This window comes from Sceloporus occidentalis, unplaced genomic scaffold (assembly GCF_023333645.1).
Source record: "Sceloporus occidentalis isolate IW3139 unplaced genomic scaffold, rSceOcc1.0.p SCAF_561, whole genome shotgun sequence".
NCBI lineage: Eukaryota > Metazoa > Chordata > Lepidosauria > Squamata > Phrynosomatidae > Sceloporus > Sceloporus occidentalis.
Genome location: NW_028317541.1, coordinates 50,958 through 62,597, shown reverse-complemented (window position 1 = coordinate 62,597; position 11,640 = coordinate 50,958). Strand labels below are relative to the sequence as shown.

The window sequence follows — 11,640 nt, the reverse complement described above, 5'->3', positions numbered from 1 at the left end:
TACAAAGAGTTCAATATTCCAAAGGGTTTTGTGACGATACACTGATTTAAAACCATCCATTGCCAACTAGATGAGCAGTTGTTATAAGTTATACTATATACAGTATCCTGTTTCGTCTTTATTTTTTTACTGAACTATACTAAGTGATAGATTTGTAGTTTTGATACAGTCTCTGGATTACAAAACCCAGGACTCTGCGTGAAAACGTTTACATTGTAAGATGCAAGTTACATATAAATAAGCAATGTATCCTCTCTCTTTAAGCTCATCCAGCCAGTGTAGCGGTGTACGGATATAATTATGCTGATGCCTATGTGATCTTTGGGTGACGGTGGTCTCTGGTGAGCTGGGGGCCTGTGGACAAGGTCATTTCGAGACCACCGAGCGAGGGATGGCACAGAACTCGGAGGTCCCAATGAGCGCTGCTTTTTGGCTTTTCAGAGATTTCCAGTCTTGGGTCTCAGAACCCGGGGGCAGGCGGAAGGTGAATCTCTGGAGCAGAGTAGTGAAGAAAAGGAAGAGCTCCAGCCGAGCCAAGGGCTCCCCGAGACATGCGCGCTTCCCTGGAGAGAGAGGGGAGAGAAAAACCGAGACATTGATGACAGGTTAAAGCCATTGTGCCATCTCCTCTGCCAGTGTGTTTAATCTGGAGTTGGAGCATAATACTGCGGGCAGCTCAGACCTTGATATAGACCCCTCACCCACCTGCATGGAAAGGAGCAGCAGTGGCACCGCGATTTACACACCTGAAACATGTACACAGCTCCCTGACGTGTCCACTGATGTCTCACACGTATGACTCACCTGCAGAGAACGGCATGAAAGCCGGATTTGCCTGGAACTGCCCCTTGCTATCCAGGAATTGCCCTGGGTTGAAATCCTCAGGGGTCTCCCACTGGGTGGGATCAGACAGCACTGACGAGAGGAACGGGATGATTGTGGTCCCCTGTCAGGGAAGAATAAGCCAACGCGTCACTGATTACGTTTTATTATTTTGATCAGTCCGCGGAGATAAAGTTGATTTATTTAAAACAAAGAATAAACTCCGTGCCAGCCATAAGGCTCTGGGTGTCCTGGCCACGTGTGAGATGTATCGGTACCTAGGCCACTGGTGGCTCTGTGAGCTGAAACTCCTTTACCAAAATAATATAGACCTTTACCTTGGGGAGGGTGAACCCTCTAAACTGAGTGTCTGTTGTGGTTGCGCGGTAAAGACCAATTGGTGCCAGATCCAGCACCCTCTGACACTCATGGATCACGGCGTTGGTGTATGGCAGCTGGGCTCTATCCATGATCCCAGGAAGACGCTGGGGACCGATGACCTCATCAATCTCTCTCTGGACCTTTTCTAGAGAAATGTACAACAAATACACTTAGACCCATGGGAAGGGTGTGTAAGGTATAAGTGGATGTGCAGTCTAATATTGTATCTGCCCCATATAGCATTTCGTATATCCACTTCTTTCTTTATAAAATATTTTTTGTAAAAAATGTAATAATTTATTTTGGTGGATGGTATCCTGCGAGCTTAAGGTAAGGAACTGCATTAACATTGAACTCACATGCCCTCGTCGGTAACTTGCAAAACTGAAAGTCTCATGCCCTCACAGAGAACTCACAGATTTAGTGATCTGCGAACATTAGCATGTGAGGTCATGTAGGATTGTCATTGTCAGGAATGTCATTTTAATCACCCCTCGCCAGCCATTCAGCTTCTAGTGAGTTTAGAGCACCCCTTACCTTGGATATCGGGATAATGGGTCATAAGAGATAGGCAGAACTTCAAGGTACTGGACGTGGTCTCGGTAGCAGCTATAAAGAGGCCACCAGACAATGTTAGGATGCTGGTCTCATTGAAGGGGGTCTTGGGGTTTCCTTCTTCCTGGTGGGCAACAACAAGTATACCCTGAGAACAACTTCCACGGGAACCAACATGATTAAATGGCAAAAGATTCTCCCAAAACACTAAGCAAGACAAGGTTCAACAACACAGCTCCGACAGAGCATTCCTCATCATCAACAACACATATAACAGTAACACGGCAGAGGCTGATCTCTCTGTACAATGTCTGAGAGAAGTTTAAATCACAGTTATTTATAAAACATGAAAAATATGTGAAATATGTAAATGTTAGACACAGTAGGATGTGTTTTAACATGTTATCTGTGAAAAAGAGAGAAAAAGAGTCACATGGCGAATTAAGTTAATGATACAGAGGTGGCAGGAAGACAATGGCTCTCCAACTGCCCTCTTCTATCTATGTAGGTTTAATTTTACATCTCTTTTTTACAGATACCCATCAAAACCCCTCTTCCCGCTATCTGCCGCGTTCGCCAAAGAGTTAGCGTTGGGTTTACCTCTTTAATCTTTGCAAGGAAGCTATCGATTAGATCCCTGGGGGACGTCAGGTCTACTTTTTCCTGGTGACGATTAACTTTTTTTCTGACGAAGTGATATATGTCGAACGTGGCTTTGTATAACTTCTTCCTGATGACCGGAAGCTTCATCAGAATTGGAAACGAGTTACAGACCTGAAGGAGCGGGAAATACGGGAAAATCTCACAGAGTTTACAGAATGTTAAAAGTTCAGCCGTTCTATAATATAAATAGTTTTTATGGGAAACGGCGCGTAGAGGCAGCCAGTTATTTAAAAGTTATGGCATTTGGGCTTCTCTGCCTCCAAGAGCAGCAAGAAGCCCAACGTTCTATAGAAAATAGGTCATCTACTGAGCAAAGAAACACAACAAAAGAATTGGAATGTTTTGGGAAACAAGATTAATTCTGATTAGATTTTTTGTTATTTGTAGCCAATCAGTCAGAAGATGAGTAGATTTGGAATTATGGTCACTGACCAAAAAATGAACCAATGACAAAAATCTGCCTGCTGTGAGTCTTCGCCGAACTGGAGCAGAATAAAGAGATACATTTCTTGGAGGAACCACATTTTTTCTTCCTCCTGTACATGCGACACTTGGGCAGCTGGTCTGTGGACGTTACTGGGGAGGGAGGTTTTTGGAGACCTGCTTGTCCTCTGTCTTTGGGGAAGACGAGGTGTGACATCCCTGCCACCAAAGCCAGTACTGTGGAAGGGGTTCCTGAACATGTTCCAACCCAAGGTTCTCCACCAACTTGTTCCGTTACAGAACAAACATCATAAAGTTGGCACAACTTTTCCTGAACTCTATAGAATAATCTCATGTCCTGTAGAAATTCTTATTGAGGATCTGACCATCTAAAGAAACTCAGACATTCATTTACTCTCCTGGCCAATTTATATAGGAGAGCCGACCACCAGCGGAGGTATTTCTGCACACTTTGGGATATTTCTGCTCTTAATCCCATATGGCGGTGGAGGGAATGGGGATAATGACAGGTGATAAAGGATACCTAGGAATGACTCCGGTCACACAGTACAATGACACACGAACCATATGAGACCTAAATGTCTGGTTCTTCCCGTGGAGAATGAACATAACGAGGTGCGACTGAACCCCGTGTCTGGTCCCCATGCTGCGTTGGTGCGTTTTACTTACCGAGTGCGTTCTAGAACCACGGAATACCAGTAAAACACATATAACCATTCTGTTAATTAACCTCACCCAGGTAAGACCCGCGTCCTGAATTAACTATAAATACCAGTATCCGGCCACATGTTCCCAACGGCTATGGTGAAAAATGCCATACCTGATGAAATAGGGACAGCAAGCCATTAGTATGTTTTCTCACGGCCAGTATAAGTTCCTTTAGTCTCCGGTCGTGGTATTCAAACCTCTCCCCAAACAGGATCGAGCTCACAATGTTATTTACTGCAGATCCGAGGAGTCCGATGGAGTTGAAGGCTTTTCCTAAAGAGACAGAGAATAAATGGAAGAGAGTTTAATAAAATAACCCGTCACGGCTGGCGGTGACAGTACAGGGTTGTGTGTCCTCCATGTAGGGTTTGTATGTTCTCCGTCTGTAACTGGATATAAAAGACTTGTTGGCTGCTGGTATGACATTCATCCAGACTTTGTATGTTACTTTGTACCCAATTTCTAACGGTTTGTGTTACTGATTGTATTTGGTGGATAGTGACTCCCCCGATCTAGAGCTGAGACGGCCAGAGCTGCACCTAACTTTCGAGAGATAAAGAGAGTTTCTTTACTATCCTGACGATCGGCTCACCTTTAGTTAAAGACATTGCAGAGATCAGCTGCTCGGCCTCCTCCTGGACTATCTCCTCCATTATCCTCTTCCCCATCCCGAAATTCCTCAGTGAGGTCAGAAGGAAGCGTCTGAATGGGCGCCAGTACCCACTCCCACTCATAAAACCTGTGGACGGCAGGGACAAGGATCAGCACAGAGATAACCACTCACTTCCCTCCCAGAGCCACTCAAACTCACATCTCCATCTCAAGCAGGGCCACAAACAGTGTATGACCATTAAGCCTCATGTCCAGTGTTTAAACTCCTGTCTTTTCCAATCACCATTTATCCCCCCCCAGATTTACCCTGTCCTTTTTACCCCCCCTCATTCTGTTTTTGACCCCTTGTCGCTCCTTCGATCACGTCCCGTCGGTGATTAAATAGAGAACTTCTGTGGGATGCAGTATCACGGCCGCTGCGGCTTTCAGAAGGAAATCATCAAGTGCTAAACGCGCTAAACCTCCTTTACAATAAGCTGACATTTCTGCTGACATTATTAAAACTGAACAACCGAGGAGCAGATATCAGGATCTCATCATTAACCCACTAACGACCGAAGCATTTTCAGCATCAGCTGTGTCGCTAGGATCCCCTCCTTCACCTTTCATTTTCCGCACAAGGTATAAAGGATTCATGTTTTATCCCCCATTAAGTCCTTGTCTTGTGGGTCTGTAGTATAGGATACCTTGGTCGGATCCCTGATCATCTCTGATGCCAAAACAAAAGAGGAACTTTTATTTACTCTTCCCTACCTAGAGATTTAATTATCTCTTTCTGGCAGGAACCTCAGCTGACACTTTTCCAAACCAACCATGGAAAACCCATGAACAACGGACATAAAGAAAGGCTTCCATCACTGGCGAAAGGCCTACGAGAAAAGGATTTAACAGTAAGTTATGAATCCCTTTTTCTCACAGCCCTAGTCAATGCAGAACAAATGGGACATTCTGGAGCTGCCGTTAATGAAGAGCAAAGGATGCAAGAAGGACGAGGTAATGGAGAAGCTGCCCTCTATTCTGCCCAAGATGTCTACACAACCCAGGTAGAGTTGGCTTGCAGAGGAAAGGGAGACACTGTGCCCTTAGAGAAGAAAATGTAAGTGATTGTCGACACAACCAATGTGCAACAGTGCTTTCCAGGCTGCTTGCCTAGCAGAACTGGACAGAACGATGAACTTACTAGCGTAATGCTTAGGAGCTACAATCCTGCAACTGTGAGGCATTTTTCAGAAAGATACGGATTTAGTGACTTTCAGAACCCGATAAACTTCTGCATTTTTTAAATCAATCTATTCAGCTCCAATGCTGCATAGACTCTGTGACAGTGTTTGTTTCTGTAGACGTGGCTGGCTGTTGTTTTCCCTTTGTGCTGCTTATGCCTGGATTTTGTTGCATGTATGATTTGTTCTTTCTGGGACATTTTCTTTTCTTTATATATTTGGTGGTTTACTCATTTCTACTGTATGCTTTTTTGATAGGATGTCACATAATAAAAGTACTGACTTTCCTACCTAGAAAAAGACGCTCCAAAGACAAAACATAGAGCCTGCTCCAACTGTAAGAAGACCTTAAGCGAGTCATGCACAAAAATTGTCCGGGCGGATGAAGAACCAGGCTGTTCGTCAGATTCCTCTCATACCACGCTCCAATTTTCTTTCTGGTAATTTTCTGCCATTAGATCATTCAGGGATATGGAGGAAGAAGATACGTCCAGGAAGATTGGCCCTTTCCATGGACATGGAAAACCAAAACCTTCCCAGTCCAGTCTTCTGTTATAGCTGAGCATTTGTGACACGAGAATTGTGAGAAGAGACTAACACTCTCCAAGAGGATTAAAAGTCTGTTTCGCTTTGACCCCAAGATCCTAAGATAGATGCCTTAGTTGCCAAGGCTGCAAGAAAGACAACTATACCGTTGGAAGACACCTCTCACTTCAAGGATCTAATGGATACGAAGGCTGAGGGTACGTTAAAAAGATCCTTTGAGGCAGCAGCGGCTAATTTTATCCCTTCTCTACCAATTGCCTCTGCCTCCTGTGCTTTGAGGTTATGGCTTCAATGGATCATTGAAGATCTGGCATCTACCCCAGAACAGGTGGCTAGAAATAAGTTTGACATTTATTTGGCAGGGTGACAGCCCTTTCACGAGTATCCAGAAGGGCTCTTCGGCTGAAGTCCTGGACCGCAGACGAAGCCTCTAAGAATAATAGCTGCGGAATCTCATTCAAGGAAAAAGAGTTCTTTGGCAGTGAGCTTGAATCCATTCTGGAATGAACTATGGGCAATTTGAATCCAATTTAAGGATAACAAAGGGTACAGGACACCACAAAGCACAGGGAAAAAGACAAGGAATACACAAGATCCGACATGAACAGGACAGGACTCCCCTCTATAGGGGTTCAAGACAGGACACCCCTCTACCAGGGGTTCAAGACAAGACACAAGACAGGACAACAAAGCACAGAGCTGACAAGACTGACCAGGCTACATATGACAAGAGTACACAGAAACCACAGGACCAAACAGGACTAGCCTTGGACTATAAGATAACAATAGGAGATTCTGTCACATCTTATGGCCATAGTATGCTTAGCCCACCACTACACCAAAGTACTCCAATATTCGGTGGGTCCTAACACTAAACCCTGCCTACAGAGGTACTAAACAAACTAAACATGGAATCTAAACACATATCAGAGAGACATACCTGTAGACTGCAGACTGAGACAAACATAACGGGTGCAGCACACCTTATAAAGGAAACAGAAGCTGAAGCCAAGAACAGGACTGGAATCCAGGAATCAGAGTTTCAGGACAGAACATACGGAAATCCAGAAATGGACCACAGCAAGACAGGGGAACATCAGCAAGACAGGAACACACAGAGACATGCAGCTCCACAGCCTGGGTAGAGTGTGACACAGTCATACTATTCCTTTCAAGATAAGCCATCCAACCCCCAGAGGTCGCCCTCAAAGAAGGGGATAGGGTAAGGAGGATATGTACCCTAGGAAGTTCTGACTAGATTACCACCGGTAGGAGGCAGACTGACATGAGATGCTTGGATCCTTCCAATATTACAACACAGTTATCTATTGGAATTAACTTCACCATCTCCCCAATAAATCATATCTTCTAAAGCAAACAGGACTCTCTGTTATCATAAACAAATGAATCCACAAAGCAATCCTTGTTCTAGTTCCTGCTTCAGAACTTTCTCAAGGGACTTATTTTCAAGTCTTCATCATCCCGAAGCCGTGAAGCTGAGATTTGGTATCAACCTCTGTCTCATCAACCACTACATTGTCTAGAACAGGTTCAGAAAGAAAATTTTAAAATCCACAGTGGAGATCCTTTCATTCAGGTACTTCATGGTTTTCATAGATCTTCAGGATGCATGTCTTCATATTCCAATAGGAAAAGACCAACAAAGATTTCTACGGATAGCCATTCCCACCAAGTCTGGCATTCAGCACCTCCAGTTTCAAGCCCTTACATTTTGCATATTTACAGAAGTGATGTAAGGAGGTATGGCATTCCTCAGACAGAAAGGCATAAAAGAAGGCAAGGAAGATTCAGCCATCAGCCAGTCATCTAGATAGGGAATAGCCACGTCTTCTATCAAGCTTCTTCAGTCTCATCTTGACAGAACCTTGTCTCTTTTGAGAAACCTGGGATTGTTGGTCAAAACAGAGAAATCCCAGTTATTCCATTTTAAACGAAGGATTTTTCCGAGCATGATCCGGAGAAGACCTTTCTTCCTATGGATAAATTCCAGAGGCTCAGAGAATTCATTATGTTGCTAAATCAGAAGGCCTTCATTTGATGCACCATGTATCTTCTGGGTTTGACGACTTCTTCCCATTTTGCTGTTCAATGGGAGAGTCTTCAAAAAAAACATAATGGGAGCTCTTCTCCAGTAAGCTTTATTACTCAACACCAAAGAATTGAGGCGGTGGAATGCCTCACTAACAAACAGCGGCTGCTAGAGAACTGTTACGCTCCATCAAAGTGACCAAGTGGAAAGAAAAAACTAATTAAATAAATAAAAACTCCTGCAGGTGGCTTAAAGGACTAGAGGGAGACCTACCAACCGTCCAGAGCACTATATATAATAAAAATAGGCAGCAGGAGACTAAAACAACAAATTCAGCTTCTAATGGAATTTCTCCCAAAGATAGTGGAATAAACACGTTCTACGTACTGTATCCTTTGGTGTAATGCTCTACTGTTGGTCGCACTGGGCGGTCGCTGAATTCCTCGCTGTGATTCACAAGGGCGTCCTTCACCACCTCGTAACCACAGAGAACCACAATGGGCTCCGTCATCTTCCAAATGGTGAAAACGGGGCCATATTTCTTACTGAGCTGCAAACACAGAAACATGGAATTGTGATGGCAGATCAGCCCCATTCGGCCCCCGTCTAGTCACCCGTTTCTCCTGTTGTAAAGACTCCTAATCAGTTGTTGGTCTCGTCTTAGAGTCAAGGTGCATACTCTGTGTGGGCATTGCAGAGGTACCTACCTCGGGGTAGTATTTGCAGGCCGCAGCCTTCGTCACATAAATGGGGTTCCCCAGCAGGGGTAGCGGGGGCGGCCCCGGGGGCAGGGAGCGGGATCTTTTTTGCTGCTTCCAGAAGGAGTTGACAAAGAGGAGGATGAGGAGCACGGAGAGGAAGGAACTCAGGATGAGGAAGACTCCCATGGCTCTGTAAGGGGATAAAACACACGTGGTGGGTACCCCTGGTTATAGCAGGTTCCACACACACAGGGGCAACCCAGCAAGGGGCAACAAGAATGCACTGACGAAGAGTCCCCCAAAGCACAGGTTGTTCCAGGTGTCATCAGCATGAGCCTTTTCATAAAGTGAAACCGGTCCTTAAAGATTTGTAGGCATCTCACCAAGGGCCGTCCGATATACATGTTGGGACTGTGCAGCAGGGACTCGTGCCTGCCATTTGTATTTAAAGACAAAATCTCAGTGTAAGCTGGGACTATGTGTGTGGTTAAGCTGGGACTGGGTGTGGTTAGAGGTGTGGCTGGGTGGGGCCATTTCTGTAACTGGGTGGGGCATTTAGAAGAAGGATAATGGGGTTTATTTATCCCATTGAATTTATAAAGCCGTTTCCTGCTGTTTCTATACACATTATTAGGGCTTTTAGGGCTGTAGAACCCTGCGATCCCCTCATACCCAGCAAACATTCTGACCTCCTAGAAAAGAGGGGCATCAGGGGAGGAGAGGGGCATCAGGGGACAACTGACGGACTGGCTAGAATAAACAGGGACACTTGCCTCCCTGCTTCCCTTTCACCCAAAAATCTTGAATCTCTGCCAGGTTCGTATCGAACAATTCAGTCTAAAAGTCAGATAAACACCAAGTGCAACCAAGGGAAATAACCGTTTCATGGCCAGCCTGGGGAAGTTCCTCATTTCTTTCAAGGGTTAAAGAGGTTTATTGCCCATGGGGCATTGTAATCTAAACACATTAGAGTGACACACAGTAAGTTTTCATCACGGAAAGTGGTTACATGGGTAATTCCAGTGCAATCATCAGGAACACTCTCCCTGATCCATACACCCCCTGGGACTTTACACTCTCCCTGATCCATACACCCCCTGGGACTTCACACTCTCCCTGATCCATACACCTCCAGGGACTTCGCACTCTCCCTGATCCATACAACCCCTGGTGACTTCGCACTCTCCCTTATCCATACATCCCCTGGTGACTTCGCACTCTCCCTTATCCATACATCCCCTGGGGACATCGCATTCTCCCTGATCCACTCTCCCTGATCCATACATCCCCCGGGGACTTCGCACTCTCCCTGATTGTCACGCTCTTCCCAGGCTGCGGAGCTGCATGTCTTTTGTTTCCCTGTCTTGCTGTGATCCATTTCTGGATTTCTGTATGTTCTGTCCTGAACCTCTGTTTCCTTGATTCCAGTCTTGCTCTTTGCTTCAGCTCTGTTTCCTTTATAAGCTGCTCCCCACCCGTGTGTTCTGTTTGTCTCAGTCTGCTTACAGAGGTACGAAATAAACTGAACATTGAATCTATACACATATCAGAGAGACATACCTGTAGACTGAGACAAACAGAACACACGAGGGGGGCGCACCTTATAAAGGAAACAGAGCTGAAGCAAAGAGCAAGACTGGAATCAAGAAAACAGAGGTTCAGGACAGAACATACAGAAATCCAGAAATGGATCACAGCAAGACAGGGAAACAAAAGACATGCAGCTCCGCAGCCTGGGTAGAGCGTGACACTGATCCATATGTCCCCCGGGGACTTCGCACTCTCCCTGATCCATACACCCCGGGGATTTTGCACTCTCCCTGATCCATACATTGGCTGTGTGATGTAGCTCTTTACCTGCGTATCCCGTACGGCTCGGAGTGACTGCTGTGTTCTGCGATCTCCCGGGGCAGCTTTTGGGAGGTAATTATTATCCCGTGTTTATAGATGACCGTGACCTGTGCACACGCGGCGTCTGGGAAGGACTTTATTCTCTCATGGAGGGACAGGCACTTTACACCAAACAAAGAAGTGGGCAATCTAGCCTGGCTGTCCAAACAGCAGCCCGTGGGCCAGGTGCCCCAACCCACGCATGGTTTTCTTTTTGGCCCCAGAACAATCTAGAAAATAAACCCTCAACCACTGAATCAAAATGTGAGAAATCTCCATAACTCCAGGCTGTCGGAGCTACAATTCAGCAGCTTCCATCCAGTCTATCATTAAGCTATTCGCATTTATTCTGATACCAGAGAAATAGAGTTTTATTGGCTGAGATACAAAGATAACCGGACATTCACTCAAACGCCACAGAGAATGGAGACAGTGCCCCATTATGCGATATTATTATTACCAAATATCTTCTTACCACCATAACTTTTTTACCCACCATAACTTTTGTTATTGGTATTTCTCGTGCGTCCCCAAGCCTAAAGTATTAAGCCAGAATCCCAACCTCATGCTGACGAGTCCCATTAAGGACAAAACAGGTGTCTGGTGTCTGTAGATGAGTGTTTAATAATACTTCTATTGTCAGTATTATTATTAGTAGTAATATTATTGGTATTAGTATTATTATTAGTATTAATGGTATTAGAAGTATTATTAGTAGTAGTAATATTATTGGTATTAATATTAGTATTATAAGTATTATTGGTATTAGTATTAATGGTATTAGAAGTATTATTATTAGTATTATTAGTATTAGTACTGGTGTCTGTAGATGAGTGTTTAATAATAATAACACTTCTACTACCCCTTAATTTTAAGTGGAAGGGTTTTCCATCACCTTTACCCACCATAACTTTTGTTACAAATATCTTCTTACAAATATATAAAACCCCTAAAAATATATACTCAAGGGTTGTGACAAGACTAGAATCGACAGAGTAAGACAAACCGATAAATTAGGTGGAGAGAGCCATAGAAATTGTCATAGTGG

The 11,640-nt window shown here is 44.6% G+C and overlaps 1 protein-coding gene across 1 annotated transcript; it reads right to left on the bottom strand.

Annotated features, from left to right (window-relative positions):
• Positions 1-366: 366 nt before the first annotated feature.
• Positions 367-11,159, bottom strand: LOC149271114 (cytochrome P450 2C20-like). The gene is made up of 10 exons (XM_089507614.1): positions 11,155-11,159; positions 8,709-8,892; positions 8,389-8,551; positions 4,166-4,312; positions 3,686-3,846; positions 2,359-2,532; positions 1,741-1,882; positions 1,161-1,348; positions 805-946; positions 367-563 (listed from the first exon to the last, which is right to left on the bottom strand). Exons 1-10 carry the CDS (start codon positions 11,157-11,159, stop codon positions 367-369), a joined length of 1,503 nt encoding a protein of 500 aa, XP_089363740.1.
• Positions 11,160-11,640: the final 481 nt, after the last annotated feature.

Excerpts from the sequence above, each read along its gene's own strand:
- LOC149271114 (XM_089507614.1), bottom strand. Across the intron at positions 3,847-4,165 it reads TGCAATGTCTTTAACTAAAG|GAAAAGCCTTCAACTCCATC; the intron begins GTGAGCCGATCG and ends CTGTCTCTTTAG. Across the intron at positions 1,883-2,358 it reads TCCTTGCAAAGATTAAAGAG|GAAGAAGGAAACCCCAAGAC; the intron begins GTAAACCCAACG and ends GTTGCCCACCAG.